Below are 23,765 nucleotides of genomic sequence, written 5' to 3' on the forward strand. Positions count from 1 at the left end.
ATCGCTGTAACCCTTTTCATAAGCAAGCCAGCATCCCAGAACAAGAGGAGTCGGGTCCTGTAGCATTACCGTGAACCCTTTTCGACATAAGCCATTGCAAAGATGCATCAGGTCTGATACTACCTTTTATGCAAAGACCCTGCAAATTAGCATGTTAACAACCAGTGTTTAAAGCCAGATTAGGTTGGATCATTCACACTGAAGCAAGAAAAGCCAGTTCATTGTGACCTTTTACATAGGAACCCAGCATCTTGGTACATAAGGAGGCAGGACCTGCAGTATTACAGCAGTGGCATCCTGGAAAGGGAGGCAAGCCTTTTTACACAGGTAGCCAATGTGCTACCTACCTTGGAGGTTAAGTACCGGGATGAAAATGAGCCCCTCTCCATTCCACTTTCCTCATGTGAACACAGTTAAGTAAAGCTGTTAAAAGGCAGTTAATTCCCCATCTTTCAAGGCCAATGTAAAAGGGCTTGAATCTGACATGGGATGAAAGTGACCCACCATTCCACCTTTGCTGCATTTATACAGGTCGGTGAAGCAGTTGATTCCTGTCTTTTTAAGGCTGTGTAAAAGGGGCTAAGGAAAGAAGATGACAGGGGAAGAAGGGGAGGGAGGGGTGGTTTAACGAAAGCCAGAGAAGTTGATATTAATGCCATCTGGTTGGAGGGTGCCCAGTTGGAAGATGACTGTGCACAAGAAAATGCACAGACATGTTAGCAAGGGAACAGGGTGGAGAATTCAAATGCGTGGCCATTGAAAGATCCATGCTATTGCAGCAGACAGAGCCAAGGTGTTCAACAAAGCGATCTCCCAGTCTGCATCCAGTCACTTCAATATAGAGGAGACCACAGTGGGAAAACTGGATGCAGTAGATGACCCCTGCAGATTCACAAGTGAAAAATTGCTTCACTTGGAAGGACTGGTTGGGGCCCCAAATGTTGATGAGGGAGATGTAGGTGCAAGTGCAGCATCTACTGCAGTTACAGGGGTAGGTCCCATGGGGACAATTGGTGGGGAGGGAGGAGTGGACAAGGGAGTCACAAAGGGAGCTGTCCCCACAGAAGGCAGAGAGAGAGGAGGAAAGGAGAATATGTGTCTAAAGGTGAGATCACATAATAGATGGTAGAAAAGGATGTGTTGGATATGGAGGCTAGTGAAGAGGTAAGTGAAGACGGGGAACCCTGTCATTGTTGCGTGTGGAGGGGGCCAGGGAAGATATGCAAATAATGGAGGATTATGTAGATAAATGCCAAATTGATTGTGGGAGAGGGAAAGCCACATTGTTTGAAGGAGGAGGTCATCTCTGACTAGCATGGAAGTCCTCGTCCTGGGTGCAGATGCCGACAGAGAAATTGAGAGAATGGAATCCTTACAGGGGACGGTGTGGGAAGAAGTGTAGTTGAGGGAGCTGTGGGAGTGGTTGGTTTATAGAAGATGTTAAATACACTGTGCTTCGACAGGGTCATGGCTCCAAGAGTTACAGGTCCACCTTTCCCTGGCTTTCCACAAATACAGAATCACAAATTCCAAGACCCCACTCTCTGCCATATTCAGCTTTTCATTTCCCTTGTCAAGTTCAGCTGCAATGCACATTTGAGGATTAATATGTTATACAGGCTTTTTTTTGGCTGGTACTCTGAGATACATGCCATTAGTCACCAGATAGGTTCTTGACACTACTCCAGTACCACTAAAGAGGGGTTCAGTGAGTCAGGCAGCATCTGTGGACAGCAATGTTCAATCAATGTTTCATAACAGGACCCTTAGATAATCCTGACATGAAACATTAAATGGCCACATCTCTCCATTGTTTTGCAAAGACCTTCATGCTTCTTTGTTTATTCAAGAATCAGCATATTTTGTGCTTCACCAAAGATCTTTCCACTTTCCTGAAACAAACATTTTTATCTGCACAACTATAAATGTTAATGTGTATCCTCCTTTATACTTACTATATTTTTCTCTTTATGGTGTATGGTGCTAATTTAAACAGATTGATTTTAGTTTTACAGACATGTGTACCTGCAGCTAGTGAGAATTTCAGTGTTTCTATACATTAGACTTGCGCATATGACAATAAGCCTTCCTCACCTTCATGGTGCATGTACACAGAAAAAGAACAGATTTAGAAATGTACTGTTCAAACATCAGGAAGACGAGCATGTCCTGCTAAAGCAATAGAAGGTGCGCACCATTTCCCAGACTACCCATCCATTGGGAACTGCCTTCTGCACCTGTGGCAGTGCCTGCAGCTACGATGTTGGCTTCATCAGCCATTCAGAACCCACAGACATTGACACCAGCAATCTTTTCTCCAAAACAGATACAATGGTGTTACATCTCCTTTCTGAATTAGCACTGAGCAGCGCAATACAGACGCTTTAGCCACAATATGTCGAACTAAATAAACACACCCATGACCCTCCATTTTTCTTGCCTTCATGTTCCGATCAAGTATCCCTACAGTATCAGTCTCAACTACAACCCCTGGCAATGCACTCACCACTCTCTGGCATCTACCCATCAGTGGCATCTCCACTCCCCTTTAATGGAGATCCTCTGAAACTGACCTTTGCCACCCTGGGCAAAAGATGCATTTTTAATCTTTTGCTCACATTTATTATTTTATTTCACTCATCCACACAATGCATCACTGAATTCAATAAGCATCACCTAAAGTAGCTTTAAGAGTAAAGATTCACTTCTTCCAGCTTCACGTCTTCACCTTGGACCTGCTCCTTCTGTCCTTTGAGATGGTTTAAGCCAGTCCTCCTTTGCCCTCGTCTCTTAACAACTTTAGCACTCTCAAGAACAATAGACTGATGCAATTACACCACTCCATCTGTCACACAAAGGAAAAATAACCTTCATTTCAAACATCACATCCATGACTAATCTACAAGGAATCACTGTGCAGCGTCACTAATTAACTCAGCTACTCATTCCAAAAGTCATCAGCTTTAGAGATATTCCCTGTATTAAAGAAATGTTCTTACAGATTCAGAGGTTTATTCCTCCTTTTATAATCACTGCACCAATTGCAGACAAAAACAACCACAGAAACAATAATTTTACCTCTGTCAGTTGGACTGACATCAATATTGGGCCACAAATTCTCAGGTCCAGGAGCTCCTTGGGATATCATCCAAAATGAGCTTTGTAGTGCCCCCCCTCCCCCAATTCCCTCCAGGATTCCCATCATGCTTGTGCAAGACTCATTCAATATACATTCATTACATGGATGTCTCACAACAGGTGACTCATTGCACAAGAGACATCCCAAAGTTATCTCTACACATCATAGAGTCACTGAAAGATACTGCACAAAGAAACAAGCCCTTCAGCCTAACAGGTGTGGCCCAACCATCAAGCCTTCATTTTTTACATTAAACCTCCCAACCCATTTTATTCTCCTCATATTTCATCAATTGCCCACAGATTCTACTCAATATCTGCACAGAGGCAATTTGCAGTGGTCAACTGATACACAAACCCAAAGGTTTATTGATGTGGAAGGAAATCAGAGTAAGTCCAAGTGGCCATAGGAAGAACATACAAATTCCACACTGACAATTGCTCAAACTTCAATTCCATCTGTCATAATGGATTCAAGGGTCTCACTGCCATCTTGAATTCTCCAATTTGTAAATCTTTAATCAACACAAAGAAATAGCTTCAATATCACCATCTTTCAAAAAAGTATAATACATTCCATTTGTCATCTGCCTCAGCAGGATATCTCTAAACCATGGGAAATACTCTCAAGAGCTGAAGAGAAAGGGGGCACAATTTCATCAATTTCTCTGTGAAGGTAACTTACACAAAGATTTAAGGAGGTCCTCAAGGCCTCCTGGAAAAAAAAAATGTATTGCCCTGAAGTATCCCAGAAATGACTGGCCCATGGCCATCCAAAACAGAGGAGTTCAAGATATTCTGCTTGCTGGGTGCATATCAGACAACAGGTGTGGATGGCTGGTTTCTCTCAACTCTGTCAATGTGTCAAAAGAAACACAAATAGAAAGTGATGTGCAGTGGAAATGAATACAACTCATTTTGTACTGCAGTCAAAGTCAGAAAGAAATCTGTAACAAACATTTTGTGCCCCAAACCCTTCATCAATGTAGGTACCCGAGGCCCAAAGCAGTGATTGCACATCTATACTACATGTGGAATGCTGCATGACTTGCTGAGTTTCTCCAGGACTTTTGTGCATTGAACTATGATCACGGCATCTGAAAACTTTCTTCTTCCAATCTTTTTATTAAATTTCAGATTACTAAATATATGATACAAAGAGATCGGGATTGCATTAACAACAGTTAACATGGGGGGTGCGTGGCAAGATGGCGTAAGGATCAGACGCGCCTTCCAATCCTCTCCTGACTCTATCTTATTGTTTTGTCTAGAAATGCCCGTTAAAATTCTTTAAAAGTTTAGATAATTTCAGTGCTGTTAATTTAACTTATGATGGTACAATTGGTGGAAAAGAGCAAAAAAAAAAAAAACAACAACAGATCCTCAAAAAACTACATTTTCCAAAAGTTCAAGTTTTGGAGCCTACCTACAGGAAAGACACCGGGACTCAGCGTGAAATGGATCCCAGGAGAGAGGTACAGCGTTCGGATGTAGAGCTCTATGTTACATCGGTAGAGCCCCCTAAAGAGGGCGCCAAACAGCCTTTCGAACAAAGAGTTACTCAAAGGCATTTGTCAACTGTAGAGGTGGCGCTGCAAACTGCATCTCTTGAGATAGAAAAACCTATACAACTTGATGTACTGGGAGAACTTAATACATTATGAACTGGGGAAAACCCCGGCCAGCGTCCTCCAGTCATTGCTGGAGAGGCTGTGGCTGGGGTTTCCACATGCAGTCATACTACAAGGAAGGCAACCAGAATGAAAGAAGGAACAGAACATCCTTTGGTTATGCAGAAGAAGCAGGAATCTGTAGAGCCAAAATCTCTTCCAATTGAAAAGATTTTTGTGAACCTTGAATCTAAATTATCTTATATAATGCAGGGATTATCCAAGATTATGACTGAACTTGGTACTAGGTTTAATACTCTGGTGAAAATACATTCTCAACAGATGGCTGAGTTTGGAGCTTTTAAGCTTGAAGTGAGAGATAAATTTAATTCGTGTGAAGAAGATATAGACGAAATACGGGATCAAGTTTTTGATGTGACCAAAATGGTCGAAGACTTACAAACTCAAAATAAAAATTTGGTGAAAAAGATTGATTATTTGGAAAACCAATCCAGACGGAACAATATAAAGATTATTGGTTTGCCAGAAGGTATGGAGGGACCAGACCCGAGAAAATTTTTTACTGAATGGATTCCGCAGGTGCTGGGTCAAGAACATTTCCCGGAAGGTATAATACTGGAACGTGCTCACAGAGCCTTGCGTAGAAGACCTATTTCAGGTCAAAGTCCAAGACCTGTTTTGGTTCGTTGCTTGAATTATTACGACAGAGAAATAATTTTACGAGTGGCTATTAGAAATGCACAACAGAGAAAATCACCCTTGATGATTCAAAATAATCGAGTTTTCTTCTATGCGGATTTGAGTCAAGAAGTTATGTTCCAACGACGGGAATTCAATCCTGCTAAAGAGTTGTTGTGGAAGAAAGGTTACAAGGCAACCTTTAGATATCCAGCTGTTTTGAAGGTTTTCCAAGATGGTTGCCAACCAAAGTTCTTTGATTCTCCAAAGGAAGCTATAGCATTTGCTCAAGAGCTGCCAATTACTCAGTTTCAACAGAGACATAGTCCGCCGCGATCTCTAAGGAGACAAGAGATGGAAGAAAAGAGCCGTGCTCCAAGAAGGAATGGTTGTAATGGTGACTCGGCAGTGGGAGCTGATTAAAAGAAGAGTTGTCCTTTTTTTTTAAAAAAAAGATATTAAATAATGATGATGTTAGTTTAAGATGAAGTGAGAGTTGGGGGAGAGAACTGGATAGGCACTATTTCCTTAAAATCATCTGCTACGTGTGAGTTATCTCACACCCATTTTATTTTGGGAGTTACCGCATTGCGCAGTTTAGACAGGAGGGGGTATTTTTAACCTCCTACCTGTTTTTTTTCCTTTTTTTGATTAAAAAAATATTAAAAATATTAAAAATATTTTTTTAGATTAAAGAGTGAAGGGTTTTTTTTTTTGTTTAAATACAAAAAAGCATAAGTATTTGATTGTTTAAAAAACTAAAAATTGATGTGGTTTCTTTTGTAAAGTTTATTCAGTAGATAAGGAATATCTGAAATTTAAATGTGAATGGGATGGATAAGTTTTTTTTAAATATTTTTTCTTTAACTTTAAGGTGAAGGAGTGGTAATTCTGGTGTATATTATTTTGCTATTTTAGTTATAGAACGAAGGGAATAATGGTGAAAGTTATAAATTGAATTGTACAATTCTTAATGAGGCTTGAATTTTGTTTGTGGTTTATACTCCATTTGTTGAAGACATAGATTTTGTTGTAGATGTGTTTTTATTATTTGGATATCTGAATTTTAACGTAATGATTGGGGATATTTAAATGTGGTATTGTAGCGTTTATTGGATAACTATTCAAGAGTAAAAGGGAAAAATGGTGGAAGAGTACTAAAATTGAATTGTACAATGCTTAATGAGGTTTGAATTTTGTTTTAAGATGGTGGTTTATGTGACTAATATGATGATAGATGTGAAGTTAGTTGATATTTGGTGAAGGTTTATCTCTATAGAGAAAGTTTTTTTTTCATCTTTTTTTCATGCTACAATTTTTTTAAGAATTGATTATTGTTTAAAAATTTTTGATAGATAATGTTACTAACTTTACTAATTTTTTTATATTAAGTTTGAGTTAAATATAGGTTTCATCTTAACTCCGTTTGTTAAATATATGCATTTAAGTTTGATTTAAATATGTTTTTTTTAAGTCTGATATCTTAATTAGTATTTTTGTTAGTATTTTAATCGGTTATGTTTTTGTTTTTTTTTGTAAATGGGTTTTTTTCCTCACATATATTATTAACTTTATTAATTCTTCACTCTTTATTTTGGGGGGAAAGGGTGTTGGACTAATTTGAGTTGGGTTATTAATGTGTAATAATTATTGGGGAGGGTATAGTTTATTTAGATTACTGATACTGTATTGTAATTTTATTATTTTATTCTTAATTTTTTTTTTTTTTAAATGTAATCCTATATGTTATTCATGTTATAAAATCTTAAATAAAGTTTTAAAAAAACAACAGTTAACATATACAAACACAGACCTATGTAAACTGAAACTCCCAATCTCATAAAGGCCAAACATGAAAAGGAATCAAATTTTATTACAAAAATATCCCACAACTAAGAAAAAAAAGCTGGGTACCATGTATCAGCAGTTAAGCAATTATTTTGTGGTTAATTCTACTGCTCTACACAAAAAATGTTGAAAAGGATTCAGAAAGGCTCAACTTAAATCATATGAAAATGTTGATTAAATGTTTCTTCAAATTTCAATGAAAGATCAACTGTTATCACTAATTTTTTTTCTAAATTTAAACATGCCATAGTTTGGGAAAACTATTGAAACATCGTAGGTAGTTTTGGGTCTTCCCATTTGAGTAGAATGGATCTCCTGGCTATTCAAGTAACAAATGCAATCACACAACAAGCTGAAGCAGACAAGTGGCCAGAGTTCAAAAAGTGAAGTAATAGGATAAAGTTGTAGGTCAATGAGCAAAACTGCTGGAATAATATCAAAAATCTCTTTCTTTTTTTAATCCAGGGAAGGGCAGAACCAAAATATGCGTCAGGGAAGCCACCTCAGAATTACATCTGGCACAGATAGGGAGTAAAAATTAGTTAGCTTGTCCTTGGACACATGGGCCCTATGATCCAACTTAAACTGCATCAAAGAGTGTCAAGCACACATGGAAGAAGTGTTAACTAATTGGGGAATTTTCTCCCATGTTTCTATAGGTAAAGGTATCTTAAGTTCTTTCCCATTCATTCTTAATTTTGTCAGAAATAATTGAACATATTTTCAGGATCAAATCAGAAATTGTTGCTATTAAATTAGGTAACTTCAGTCTGATGTGGTATTGGAAAAGTAGATAAAGTAATATTTTAAAAGTTCTTAATCTGTTGATACCTTAAAAAAAAGTTATCTAGGCAAGTTATATTTATTAGACATAAATCAATCAAAACAGACTATTCCCTTCATGTTCCATAAAAGAATATGAAGGCTTCATTGCAGACTTCACTGTTAAATTCAGAATGAGAGGAATCAGTGCAAGGATGCAAATTCACAGTGTGTAAAATGCTGTGACAATTTTGCTTGACTCCTTTGACTCTTTTGGTATATTTTAAAACAATAATTGGAAGTTTTTCCTAGTGTGATTACAATGGAGGAAGAAACACAAGTTCATTGTCATGCATACAGAGGTACAGGGAGAAAGTTTACTTTTTATGAAGACCAGTTAGTCAATCCTTATATAGTACAGCAAGGAAAGCACAGTAGCTCATGTAGATTTATGGAGTGAAAGGTTCATAAAGGAGTCAGATAATGGCAGGAACTAAGCTAGCCTTAAATATGGTGGTGGGTGGTGTCACACAAAGTCTTCTTCACAATGGGAGGGTACAAACAAATTTATTAGGTTGCTCCTCACAGTCAAGGAGGACATTCATCCATTGTGGGTTCTGAGGGAGAACAATGCATCATTTATCTCAATTCATTCTTCCACAGACAAGAGAACTTCAATGGGGCACAAGAGTAGAAGATGTTGCATGAAGCACTCTTCTGTTTACACAGGACTTTTGACACTCATCACCTCAAGGTTCTTAATTTTCTCCCAAAATGTTCCTACTCCACTTTAGCAGTCACAAATGCTCAGAACCATTGAGCATCTTTCTTCTTTTCAAGGAGGCTTTGAGTCCCTGAATTAATTCCTCAATAGTCCTTTGCCTCAGAGTCCATTGCACAAGAATTAAAGAATGTAATCAGAGCCTCAATATCAGGAGTTTTCACTTTAGATTCATTCACCTTTATCCTTCCATTGCTTTGAAGACCATTGTACACATTTTCAATCCACTTCAACTGACCAAAGATGCAAAATAAAACCCAGCTACTAATGTGATGGACACAAAACAATCAGCCAACAATTCTGGAACTTCTTGACTCATAACTAATTCACCTATAACGAAAATAAAAATCACATGTTTTCCAAAGTATTCTCTTTTATCAGCCTTTTTCATTATTATTCTTGCTCACTAACCTTATTGAAACTTCTTTGCAGGCAGGAAAACATCACAAGCTGTGAAACAGCACACAGTTTTCTGTTTGCTGGGTACCTTTGATCTTTCAACTCACCAAAATTCAATTCAAAAGAAAAATCAACCTTCACTCAATTGCAAACACTTGCTTTTTCCTGTGAAACAAATTAATTTATGTGATGTGTTTCACCTGTGCCAAGCAGGTTTCCTCAGAGGTCACTTGACTGCAGAAATTATAGAATGTAAATGTCTCTTCCCAACTCTTGGATAGATTTAGTCTTATTAATAGGTTTGCTCCCACATGACAAGGACTGAAAAGAAATTATATCTTTATTAACCTTTGTTTTGGCAGTTCATGAGAGAGGTGGGAGCTTTTAAAAGCAACAAGGAAATTAAAAATTAAAAACACTGACAAGGATGACTAAATACAATCGCTGATCTTAACCCTTAACGTTCGTTTATCAAGATGTTTTTGATTTGCTCCTTTTTCACTTGGCTGAGGGCAGCCGTGTGAAAGAAGAGATAAAAATCAAAGACACATGCAATGCAAATTGGATGCATAGAATGGATGGTCCTCCTCAAAGCAGGATGCAGGAGAAGGTTGAGTTCCATGGGGAACTCAGCACATATTACACCTTCTGTCGATTGACTGGTGGAATTGATCATCAAGTTAACAATTTCAGGATAAATCTCCTCACACTAACTTACCACACCGTGCACAGAATAGAGGTGCTGCTGGTATAGTTATAAATTCATCGAGAGACACAGAACGGAAGAATACTTGTCAGCTCACTGAGTCTGCACTGACCAACAACACACCCCATATTCCCTCACTTACTGACACAGTTGGGACAACTGATAATATGACCAATCAACCATCAGACCCTCACATCTTTGGGAAGTTGGAGGAAAAAAAGACTTGGCAAGTCAGGCAGTGTCTACACAAAGAGAAACCAAGTTAACAGGTCGAAAATCCTTCATGAATATCACTCGATCCCAGATCCACCACAGGCTCCAACCCAAATGCAGAAATCTATGTGAGGTGTGGCTTCAAGAAGGAAGTCAATATCATAAAAGACCGCTGTCACCCTGGTTTCAATCCTGCTCACTGCTAAATTTGGCAGCACCTCTGGGTTCGGGACCTCTGGGTATCAAACAGGTCTTGAACCTCCCCTTGTTCCCACATCACAATAGAACTGTCTGCACTGTTACAAGTCACTTTTATATGCCCGAGGATTACTGGGAATATTTATTATCGATCTATCTCATTTATTATTATCTTGTTAGAATCCAATTTGGTTTACTATTATATCTTTTCAAAAGCACCTGTTCCACTGCAGTAAGTAAGAACTCCAGTGCATATATACATTGTAGGATGTATATGACAGTAAACTAATGTCATCAGCATTTTATGTCTGACCGAAGGGCGATTCAGGACTCCTCCAAAAGAATGCACCACTCACGTATTGCCAGTAATGTAGGGGTTCAAAGTGATTTGTTATTCAAAGGCAAGAGAGCTGTGTTGATCGTAAAGCTCTCCTTCAAGGATTTCAATTTTGCAGCAGATGTGAATGGAATTGGGACTAAGAAAAAATAGAGATGAGTTGGATTTGATATTCAGTAAATTAATCTCAACTGAATTTCTGCTGCTGTCATTAAATATCCATGTGATTGCGCAGCCCTATGTCACACAAAAAAATAAACTTTTGGTGTTTATCTCAGCACTTCATTGCATCTTACTTGGCACACTGTCACCCTTAATGTTATTGCATAACCAAGAGAAATGGGGGCAGGATCGAGGGCACTCCAAAATAGTACTGAGACAGAAAGGCATACGTTTGTCTGTTATTATACAAAAGAGTAGCCTGCTGCAGTTCCATTTAATCTGATGCTGCAGGACCATGCACTGAAGTCATTAGAAACTCCTTAGGGTGTTAAACATGGCCAGTATTCAGGTTACTGGTGGTGTATAAATAGACATAAAGAACACAAGGGGTTGTCAAGAGCAGGAGGATAAATGAGAAAACTATTATAACACTCTCTATACGTGCCTTCTGCAGTGTGATCTGGAATGTTTGCTTTCCTTACCCATGCTGCTGGTTTGTTCTACTTTGGGAATTCACATCGAACTGTGCTAATTATAGATGTGGGAACATACTGCCAAGGATAACAACTTTCTGCAGTCTCCCAAAGTAGGACACTCAGGACCAAGCTTGTCCACTCTAACTTTCTCTGGCTTTTGATCAAATCCAACCACAGTAATGCACCATGCTTTGTCAGATAATCTTTGTTGTCCAAAACAAGAATTTGAAACTTTTAGTTCTTTGTATCTGTTTGTAGGATTAGAAAAGAACACTTCCCCACATTCCGCCCCCCCACCCTCAATCATTATTCCAATGTCTCCTTTCTTCTAGCTCCCCTCTCCTTGCCTCTTTCTCTTACCCTATCCCTCTGACTCCTTTCTTCCAGCTTTGTAGTCACAGATCTACTCCCCCCATCAATTCCCAGCTGTTGTCTCCTGCCTCCAAATGGATGGCATTAATATTGACTTCTCTGGCTTACATTAAGCCCCCCTCACTTCTTCTCCGTCGTCTTCTTCCAGCTCTATCTCTGCCTTCCCTTCTCTTTTTGTACAAGATAAATTCTTATCTTGTCCCTTATCATATCCAATTAATTAACAACTTTTGTTGGACTGGATTTCCACCCTCCCCCCTCCCACCCCCCACCCAGCATTGTATGAATTTCTGAGATTTCTTGCTTCTGACTCATTCTGATTATTCCTTGAAGAAGGGCTCAGGCCCGAACTGTCGGCAATAATATCCTTGCTTTTTATGGATTCTGAAAAGACTGTCTGAATTCCTCCAGCATTTTGGTGTGTTTTTACTACAATAACAGCATCTGTAGACTTCCGTGTTTCACTCTCCCCTCATATGCTTAAGAAGAGCCTCCAGGCTCTTCACCCTGCCCCTTTCCTTCTCCCGCTACTTGTTTATTCAGACATCTGCCTCCTTTATGTTCATTCTTTGACGAACGGCTCAGGCGCAAAATGATGGTGAAATGTCTTTACCTCCTTTAAATGCTGCAGGACCTGCTGAGTTTCTCCAGCACTTTTGTGTATATCCCGACCTGTTAAATCTGTGTTGTAGCCTTCTCCATAGTACAGAGAGGTGCTCACTGACCTTGAAATGATGTGGTGAAAGGAACTTCAGATGTCAATCTCATTCATTTGTATTTTAGTGGACATAACTTGAAAAAATATCTTTGAAAACCTGAGTTATGGAGACAAAACAGCCTAGACCGTCTTTCCCTACCAGTCCACATTTCAATCCAGTCTCCTCCCTTCCTTCCACCTTTATTAACACTTCTCCCTTTTCCCTAATGAGGACTGTCTTTCCTCATTAAACACTCACAAAGCTGCCACCTGCCTTCCTGGGACTCTGGTGAGCTGGCTTCTATTTGATCTAATCTGAACACCTAAAACTGATTAAATGATGATTTAAAAAATCATGGTGTCTTTTCTCTGCCTCCAATTATAGGATAACACACACATCAATATTGATAAGCACGCGAAAGTTGCCAGTTGAATTCTGGTCAGAGGTGTAATATAAGGAAGAACTCTTGAAATTGTATATTGACAAAACATAATGTTTTAAACACAATATGGTTGGCAAATCATCATGTAAAATAGATATTCCACTTGGAAAAATACATTAGTTTTTGAGATTGTAACTCACAGAATAGATAAATGTGATTCAATGAATGTGATGTGTTTGGACTTCAGAGAGGCTTTGATAAGGTATTGGACAAGATGCCATTGGCCTGGATTTGAGACTAGTTAACTGTTAGCAAAGAGTGAGAACAAACACATCATCTGGGGTTGGGAGATTGTGTGGAATCAGGTATTGTAGGGACTGGTGCTATGGCCGCTTCTGCTCACAGTCCAGAACTCTTGATCGATGATGTGAATGAGGAGATCCAGGATATTATATCCAAGTTTACTGAACGTGCAAAATCGGCAGAGACAGTGTCTGTTTTTCGGGAGATGCAGTAACCCTTCTAGAAGGCATCGACAGGCAAAGGAAATGACAGATGGCATTTTATGGGGAAAATGTCAGCTCATCCATTTTGGTAGAAGAAAAATTAGAAAGGCAGGTTAATTTTGAAATGGTGAGCGTTTGAAAGATGTTGATGTTGAAGGGAATTTGAGTGACCTTGAGCATATTACTGAAAGTTGATGCAAAGGGATAGATGCCTTTAAGGAAGGAAATGGATGTTCACTTTATTGCAAGGGAACTCAAATATAAAAATGAAAACGTGTTACTTGAATCATGTAGCAATTTGTTGAACCTACATCTGGAATATTATATACAGACCTGGTCTCTCTACATGAAGAAATACTTGCAATGGAAGGAGTGCAGCAAAGAAATACCAGATTGACTGCTAGAATAGATGGTATGTCATGAAAGCAGAAATTAAGTAGAGTGATCCCCTGCAAAATTTAGATGAACTGGTTGAAACATAAAGTTCTTTCAAAGCTTGGATGGGGTAGATCATGTTTATTTTCAATTAGGGACACAGTCTCACCATCTGGGGTTATCCATTCCGATCCAAGATAAGCAGAATACCTTCAATCAGTGAACCTTTGAAATCATCCAGTACAAAGAGCTTTTGAGGCACAGTTGTTGAATAGATTTGAGATAGAGGTTTATGGATTTTTGGATATCAGGTGAATCAAAGGATTTTGGCCAGGTTGTGATCAGGCAGGCCAGTTTTGATTTTTGCGAACAAAGGAGAAGTAGAAAGGGTCAAAAAGCTTTCATTTCTAATGTTCTTTTGCTATTAAACATATATTTTTATCCCTCTCTGGATTGCAGATCATCAGATCGATTTGCATTTGGACTCGCATCACAAAGTAACAATGAGAGAGCTTGAACTTCAAAGAAGCACTCACAATCCAGACAATGTATTCATTGGCACATACTGAAACCTGCAGACATGCATCACACAAACATGAATCTAGACAAACATAGCAGCCCAGGTTTTGAGTAAAATAGCAAGGATCCAGTGGTACTGACATGAGCGGACCAGTGGTCTAAGAAATGCATGCGCTGTTCATGTCTGAGAAGCCAGTGTCATTAACGATGAGACAAGGAAGTAAATGCTTAAGAATTAATTGGCACAAGAATCAAACAGATGCACAAGAGGCAAAAAAAATGAACAGCTGAAAAAAATATTAAACATCACAAACTCTTCAAACCTCAATATAGGTTCAAGATTCAAGTTATTGTCATGTGCAAAAGGTAAACAAACTTATTTTATTTGTTGGCCCGGCAAAGAGTCACTAAGTAATCCAGTGTAACAAAATGATACTCAAGATCTTGGCTGGACTGAAATAATTAATAGATTATATAACTGCAAATTCTCTCAATACACACTTTTAATCTCGAATTGAATTAGTGAACAATTAGCCTGAAATAAAATAATCGAGTGATCAACAAATTAACTTTGGATTAACAGAGCTCATCTATTTATACATGATAGGAGGGATCGACATGATATCTGTGGTCCAGTTCCTTATCTGGGTTACAGATTCTACTCTGCTGTGTCAGCTGCATACCACCTCCACCCTGAATTCTCCACCACCAAGTTAGCTCCCTCAACACCAGTGAGTTAATATGCTTCAGTAAAGTTGTTGTAAATTAACTATGCATGCACATGTCTACCTGAAATATAGATGCATAATAATAATTCTTTCTATTCACTGTTAATCAGTTTAGGAGAATGCTGACAGTTGATTACCAGTACACTTACTTAAAAGGAGTGTGTACCATGCTTATTACTTATTTAGGTAAATGCAATTTTCATGTTCTTGAATATTTCTGGGATTGCTTTTACACAGAGAGAAATTAATAATTTAATTCAAGTAATTGGAATCTCCATTGTTTGACCTTCACTTTCAATGTGTTTCCAGGGCAATAAGAATGCAAGGAGAATTTTAGAATTGATTTCTTTTCAGCACTTCTTTCAGCTCAATATTCCTTGACAGAGTACGTAGAATCTATAACAGTTAGATAAGTGTATGAGTGAGAATTTAGAATAAATAACCGAGCAAATAGTGTCCAAATTTAAATTTAAATTTAGATATAGAGCACCGTTACGAGCCCTTTCGGCCCACGAGCTCATGCAGCCCAATTAGACCCTATTGAGCTACAATTCCTGGTAAGTTTTGAATGGTGGGAGGAAACCGGAGCCCCAGGGGAAAACCAACACAGACACGGGGAGAGCATGCAAACTGTTTACAGACAGTGGGGTATTCGAACCCCTGTCCCAATCACTGGTGCTGTCACAGCGTTGCACTGTTATGCCAACCGTGCCTCCCTTTATGAGATTATTTATATGAAGAAGACACTCTCAGAACAACTTCGGCAAATTAATGTTCACAATGAAAAACCAGCCATAAGTTACAGAAGATATTATACAAGGCAAAGCAAGGATTAAGAACTAAGGTTAGCAGCTAAAATCACATTAAACGAGGAACAGCTCAGCTCATCACAGGAACAGGCACTTTGACTCACGTTTTCTCTGCAACACATGATGTCAAAGTAAATTAATTCTGTTCTTCTTAGACATGATACATAACCGTCCATTTCCCTCATGTATCTCTCTGGAAGCCTTTTAAGCACTACCTGGCAGCCCCTTCTTAAGCACCTATGATCCTCCATGGAAAAAAAAAACTTGTTCTGCACATTTCACTTAAACTTCCCCTTCTCACTTTAAATACATGTCCTCTTTTATGTGACATTTGTACCCAAGGCAAAAAGATTCTGACTTTCTCGCCTATCTATGCCTTTCATAATTTCATAGATGGCTATCGGCCTATTACTCAACAGAGAAACCAACCCAAGCTCACCCCACAGCTCCTACCCTCTAATTCGGGCAACATCCTGGAAAATCCTTTTCAAAGGCTGTACCCTTTCTGAAGGGTATGTTGGTGTTGAGCAGCTTGGGGTTAAAGTTCAAGAGGTTTTCAACATCAGTTGGAGGCAGTCCATTTGGGGGCAAGGTCAATTGTCAATTTTGAATCCATTTTTGATAGTCAAAGATTTTGACGGATATGGAAGAAGAGGAAGATTGTGGGGTTAGATTCCCCATGAGCAGCAGACTCATTGAATGGCATGTGGTCCTTAGTTACTGAAGTGTTAAAACTAGTGTTGTCAGGGAAATCTGAGCTGGGTGCTGCCGAGAAACGCACAGCAGGTCAAACAGCTTCTGTGGAGAGAATAAATATTTTTTGATTTTTAATTATTACTGGTGCTTCTGGTGAAAGGCTGTCAATTCAAAATATTAGCAGCACATTTATTTTTTTTTACACACTGATCTGTTAAGTGCTTCCATCAATTTCTAGCTTTATTTCAGAGGTCTGGCCTCTGTGATCATTTGCATTCGATTACAGCACAACCTCTTCTCCTGTCAAAGATGCTGGAAAAAGTGGTGTGTTATGGTGAGCAGCAAACCTACTGTTACAATCATCGAACTATTGGAAAAGGAAGATATTTTCCAATGTCTAAAAAACAAAGATATTATGCTATTCATGGCTCCTTAGGAAATCTCATCGAAGAATACTCTATTTTCATTCAGTGATGGGAATACAATCCTTGTAAAATGATATGGCATATTAAGGTAGTGATTTTTTAAAAGTTTAATTTACCTATATAAAAATTGCATTTGCTACTATATAGCTTGGTTTTATTTCCATGATCTTTCAGAGAAAGTTTATGGACAGTAAACGTTCAGAGGGATATAGGCCAGTTGGGCTGAAGGGCTTGTCCCATGCTGTGTAGCACTGTGACTCCATAATCTTCAGTAATTTCTTGATTATTTTTAACGCTGGCCAATAACAATTGTTGAACAACATGACTGACTGTTTTACTTTAAGTAAAACAAGTTCAAATTGTATCTAGTTTATTGTCTTGTTCATTAAGCAAATGTGCATTGGCATTTAATCAAAATAATCATAAAATTAGGTTAGCATTTTCAGGTTAGCATCCTGTGCCTTAGGGAGAAATTTGGGTTGAAATCCCACAACAGAAACTTAAAGATAGAGCTGTTTCCAATGAAATGCTATGGGAGTACTGCAGCATTAGAAATTCTGAGTTCAGAATGAGACATCTGACATTCCATCTGCTTTCTTGAGTCAATATAAATGATCCCAAGGCTCTATTCCAAACATGAGCAAAGGAGTTATCCCTTGAATCCTGCCAACGTTTATTGAATTTTATGTAGAGATTGTGATCTGCGCAATTCCTCTGGTGACGTGAGTGGCTGCCAAGTGCTTTAGATATTTCCAAGAGACATGAAAGGTCCACGAAAGATCATTACAATGGGCCAAGAGGATCATTGGAGTTTCCCTTTCCTCTTTTGATGACATTTACTTGGAAGTGGTGTCTAAATAGGACTCAAGGAATTATAGATAACTCTTCCTATTCAGCACACAGTATCTTTATTCCACTACCATCAAGAAGGTAGTCCAGGAGCATCAAAATCAGGACTAGCAGGCTGGGGATTAGCTTCTTTACCCAGGCCTGTGAAACTGATGAATAGTATTCTGTAACAGTGAAAATCATCCAAAATATGTGTGTGTGTGTGTGTGTGTGTGTGTGTGTGTGTGTGTGTGTGTGTGTGTGTGTGTGTGTGTTTTGATTATCCTCTATGATGTATTGTGTGTTTTTATGCATGAACCATGGTGTGAAGATGTTGTTCATTAGGTGGTATATGTATAAACAAACAAACTACAGAAATGTAGGACAACGACAACGAGATAGACAACAGACTCGCCAAGGCAAATAGCGCCTTTGGAAGACTACACAAAAGAGTCTGGAAAAACAACCAACTGAAAGACCTCACAAAGATAAGCGTATACAGAGCCGTTGTCATACCCACACTCTTGTTCGGCTCCGAATCATGGGTCCTCTACAGGCATCACCTACGGCTCCTAGAACGCTTCCACCAGCGTTGTCTCCGCTCCATCCTCAACATTCATTGGAGCGACTTCATCCCTAACTCGAGATGGCAGAGGCCGACAGCATTGAATCCACGCTATTGAAGATCCAACTGCGCTGGGTAGGTCACGTCTGCAGAATGGAGGACCATCGCCTTCCCAAGATCGTGTTATATGGCGAGCTCTCCACTGGCCATCGTGTCAGAGGTGCACCAAAGAAGAGGTACAAGGACTGCCTAAAGAAATCTCTTGGTGCCTGCCCCATTGACCACCGCCAGTGGGCTAATATCGCCTCAAACCGTGCATCTTGGCGCCTCACAGTTCGGCGGGCAGCAACCTCCTTTGAAGAAGACCACAGAGCCCACCTCACTGACAAAAGACAAAGGAGGAAAAACCCAACACCCAACCCCAACCCACCAATTTTCCCCTGCAACCGCTGCAACCGTGTCTGCCTGTCCCGCATCAGACTTGTCAGCCACAAACGAGCCTGCAGCTGACATGGACATTTTAACCCTCCATAAATCTTTGTCCGCGAAGCCAAGCCAAAGAATACGTATAAACAAACAAACTACAGAAATGTAGGACTTTGTTTCTCTCTCCTTCCTCCTTTCTTATTGGTCCAAATCATTAAAAAACTACAATGTGTTAACAATGAGTTTGTTTCGATTTACAGCTCATGTTCACCAACAGTGCATCAATTCCCTCCGTAGGTGGCTGCATGCTCTTTTCCTTACGAAGTGAATTAAACATGTGTCTTGCACATCAGCCAAGAAATGTTAACTGTAAAATGCATCCCACTCCGAGAAAGGGAAAACAGATGGAAACAAGACTCCAGAATCAACATTCATCAACCCTACAAAGAAGACTCTTCCCTTCTGCCCATTTTCAGTTTGCAGAACTTTATGCCAACGATTGGGATATCTCCTACTCATCATTAAGGATTGACATCCCTCTCACCATAGATGTATCTTTTTTTTAAATACATGCTACATTAATTTCTTCAGTTAATTCCATTACAGACTGAACATCAATTTATCTGCTTTCAGGGACTTGTTTCAAGAAAGAACATACCACTTGCTATTGAATAGCAAACCATCATAGTTTCTCGCACGGCAAATTGTGAAGTTGAAATATTCCAGTGAGAGGTTTGCATTTCACAAGGCCTGGAGGTGTAAAATATGATTCTGTAATAAAGTCTCCAATTGAACAAATATCATCCCTTCCTAAAAAGGCAAGAGCTTAATCTCTCCATCAAGGTGCTATCTCACAAACTACATATAGAGTTCATATATGATTTCTTCTAATGTACTTTTAGAAAAAGTCATGTTGATGACACCAAACAAGTAATATATTCTTTAAAACTTGAACACAGAATTTTCAGCTCCAGAGCATCTCTTTCTATTCAAGATGTTCTGGGGTTCAATGGCCAATACATTCAGAAACAAGGGGGGGGGGGGTCTTCTTAATCCTTCCCTGCCCATTCCTAAAGGATGCTACATAAATTGTAGATTTGTTTTAATTTTAAGCATACAGCATGGTAGGAGGCCCTTAAAAATCATGCCACCCAATTACTTCCCAACCCTGTACATTTTGGAGGGTGAGAAGAAACCAGAACACCCACGGCAAACCTACGCCATTGTAATGCGCATTGAAAGAAGCAAAGACTTTTTGATCCAAACCAAGGCTTTTATTAACTAGAAGACTGGAGCATATCACAAGTAGGTCGACCAGTCCAGGATGACCTGATCTGGCTAGGAGCAATCCTTTAAGACCTGCCGGTAAATGTGGCTACACACTCAGCCAATCACAGTCATCCTACACTACCATCTGTACATACTGTACATATACACATTTGTGATAGAATCTGTACTATCACAGCCAAGACATGGGAAGAACATAGAAACACCTGACAAGCAATGCCGGATTCAAATCCTGGTCGCTGTAAAAGCATTGAGCTAACCACTATGCTAACTGTGTCCCTCTTTAAACTCAACCAATCCTGAACTTTCTTCAGGAACAACTTTGCATAAACGGATGATACAAGTTCAAGGGACGTCATCTCATCAGCACACTTGTGTCTTTCATTGGAGCTCTGATTCACGGAGAATCCTCTGTCACACTTACAATCATACCAATGAATGAGTGTCAAGAAGGTGAATGGGATGCGGGAGCTTGAGCTCAGGACTCAATCCCCAGGGTTCTGACCATTGAACAACATGCACGGAGAAATGAAACAAGTCATGATGGTTATTGCGGCATTGCCAGTGGTTTCATTCGATGCTTGGAATACAATCTGTGCAAATATGTGGCAACATCAGAGGAGGGAGTTAAACAGGAAAATCTGCAGATGCTGTGGTTGTGGTACAATACTCAAAAGTGCTGGAGACTGGTTACGCAGCATCTGGAGGGAGTAATGGGTACCAAAATTTTGCGCCTGAGCCCTCCGTCAAGGCGAGTTTATTCTTGACCGCTCCCTCTCTCCATTAGGATTTCCTTGATTCTCCTTTCCATTTTAATTTGCAAGCTAATGTTGAGGTGAGACAACTTTTTGAATGGTGCATCAAAGGCTTTTACTACATCTCAGTACGCAGGACATTAATCAATAAATTTAACAGTATTTTCTGAAGAAACATTTGCAGAGTTCCTCACCAACACAGTGACTGTGTCCTACCTTGAGAGGAAGAGGCATCTCAGTGATGGGGCTGACAGGAAGTGAAAGCATGCTACTGGCAGGACTCATCTCTGCACTCTGGAACCAAAGAAAAGGCCCATTACGTTAATTCTAGGACAATATACTGCAATACAATCTTTCACAAAAAAAATGGTTAACATAATTTCAATTAACAACTTTGAGAAAATAGCTAGAAGGATATTTAGCTTCAAATAGCACAGAATATTCCAAAGGTTGTTGAAGCCATCCAGTTGGATCATGGGGACAGCACAGTTAGCACAATGCTATTGCAGAGCCAGTGACCCAGGATAGAATCCAGAACTCACTGTAAGGAGTTTGTACATTCTCCCAGTGTCTACATGGGTTCCTCCCATATTCAAAAGAGGTACAGGGGTAATCGGCCTCAAAGCCCTTCAATTCTTTTGGAACAATAGACCCAATCAGTCCCCCTCCACCACCACCCACCTTAATGGCAGAACTTGTCCTCACCCTAAACAATTTCTCCTTTAACATCCCACTTTATCCAGGTCAAAGGACTAGTCACAGGCACCCACATGGGCCCTCATGGACCTGCCTTTTTATTGGCTATGACGAGCAATCATGCCACAAGCCTACACAGGCAAGGCCCCTCAACTCTTCATCTGCTGAATCGATGATGACTTTGGTGCTATCTCATGTATCCATGATGAGCTTGTTGACTTCATCCACTTTGCTGGCAACTTCCACCCGACCTCAAATTCACTTGGCCCATCTCAAGCAACACTTTCCTTTTCCTCGATCTCTCTGTCTCCAACTTGAGAGACAAACACTTGACAGACATCTTCTACAAACCCACCAACTCCCACAGCTACCTCGAGTACACCTCTTCCCATCCTGTCCCCTGTAAGGATTCCATGCCCTTCTCTCAATTCCTCCATCTCTGTTGCATCTGCACTCAGGATGAGGACTTCAAAGCCAAATTATCACAGATATCCTCCTTCCTCAAACAATCAACTTGGCACTCACCCATATATCCTCCATTACCTGCACATCTGCCCTGGCCGATTCCGCCCCCATCAACAACAAAGACAGGATTCATCTTGTCCTCACCTACCAACCCACAGCCTCCACATCCATCATTTTTTCCACCCACAACATGATCCCACCACTAAACACATATTCTCCTCTCCTCCCCTCTCCAGCTTCCTCAGGGAGCATCCTCTCCTTGATTCCCTTGTCTACACTTTCCTCCCCACCAATCACCCTCTTAGTACCTACTCCTGTGAGCACAGGAGATGCTCCACTTGTGTCCACATCTTATCCCTCACCAACATTCAGGGCCCCAAACAATCTTTCCAAGTGAAGCAGCATTTCACTTGTGAATCTAATGGGGCCATCTACTGCATCACACACACACACACACACACACACACACACACACACACACACACACACACACACACACACACACACACACACACACACACACACACACACACACACACACACACACACAACCTTCTTCCAGCTCTGGCTCCCTGTCTCTTTTTGCAGACATGATAAATTCTGACCTCTTCCTTTATTCTATCCAATGAACATCTTTTGTTATTCTGGATTCCTCCCCCAACCTGCATTGTCTGAATTTTGAGACTTTCTGAGATTTCCTGCTTCTGGCTCATTCTGCTTATTCCATTAAGAAGGGCTCAGGCCTGAAATGTCACCAATATATCTTTGCTTTTAATGGACGTTAAAAAGACTGGCTGAGTTACTTCAGCATTTCAGTGTGTTTTTACTGCGATCACAGTATCTGAAGACTTTATGTTCTACTTAGTAGGTTAATTGGTTACATGGTCATTTAGGTCAAATGGGTGTATTTAGGTGGCACAGGCTTGAGGACCTGTTTCCATGCAGTATCACTGAATTAAAATTAAATAAATACAACATGGAAACAGGTCTAGAACCACAAAATCTCCAGATTGGTCCTTGGTAATGCAAGAAGCCCCAAATTTCCATATGGGATAAAAGAAGGATATTCAGCTCATCATGATGTTGATGGATCTCAGACATTCCCGTTAATTATATCCCCAGTTCTTTCCCTGTAACTCATTTTGTCTCACTTGTTCTTCAACTTCTTCTGATCCTCCTAGCACTCTCCCATATCAGGGGCAATATGAAATGGCGAACATCCCTTTGGGATATGGGAAGAAACTGGATCTCCACAGGAGTCCACATGGTTGCAGGACGAACATACAGAATCTAAAGAGACAGGACCTGTGATGAGGGACACTGGAGTTTGCAACAGCAGCACTAACCGCTGCCCCTCTACAATAGAAAATAGAAGATTACTCTGTCAATGCAAATTAACCCTTCAAATAAATTGGTGAGTGATATTTTTCATGTAAAAAAGAGTTGTCAAAATTAAGATTTGCACTTGTTCCTCAATTACAATGCAGAATTATGCTACAACACCAGCTGTTTACAATTGATGTATTATGCTTTTACATCATGTTTTATTTAACACCTTTTATTGCAATGTTAACTTCTGTTGAATGGAAATTTTAAACAATCAAGACACAGAAATTAAAGCATAATTATGTGGTAAAAATTGTGGGATACAGTTCTTAGAATGTCATTAAGCTGTAAATGTTACAGAAAGATTCACAAGGATGTGTCGGGTTTGGAGGGCTTGAGTTATCTGGAGAATAGGTCGGATAGGTCCGTTTCCTCCAAGGCTGAGGGGTGATACTGTAGATAGAATAATGAAGGGTATTAAAAAATGTAAATGGATGCAGTGAACAGGTATTCTCAATGGGGGTCATATGGCCTGCTGGGGCCACAGCACATTCAAGGGTGGGGGGGGGGGGGCACAG

At 39.8% G+C, this 23,765-nt stretch overlaps 1 protein-coding gene across 12 annotated transcripts in view; it reads right to left on the reverse strand.

Annotated features, from left to right (window-relative positions):
* Positions 1-23,765, reverse strand: part of ccser1 (coiled-coil serine-rich protein 1) — a 1,096,421-nt gene that overhangs the window by 325,786 nt on the left and 746,870 nt on the right. For 10 of the 12 annotated variants that reach the window (XM_069925708.1, XM_069925709.1, XM_069925719.1 and 7 more), the window contains one exon: positions 20,917-20,994. The exons of 1 other annotated variant lie outside the window; for it this stretch is intronic. In XM_069925708.1, the coding sequence (XP_069781809.1) occupies positions 20,917-20,994 (78 nt within the window). Of the gene's footprint in view, positions 1-20,915; positions 20,995-23,765 lie in introns of those variants that run through there. One more of the 12 variants, XR_011353899.1, reaches the window with a different exon arrangement.

Source organism: Narcine bancroftii, chromosome 3 (assembly GCF_036971445.1).
Source record: "Narcine bancroftii isolate sNarBan1 chromosome 3, sNarBan1.hap1, whole genome shotgun sequence".
In the NCBI taxonomy this organism is placed as follows: Eukaryota; Metazoa; Chordata; class Chondrichthyes; order Torpediniformes; family Narcinidae; genus Narcine; species Narcine bancroftii.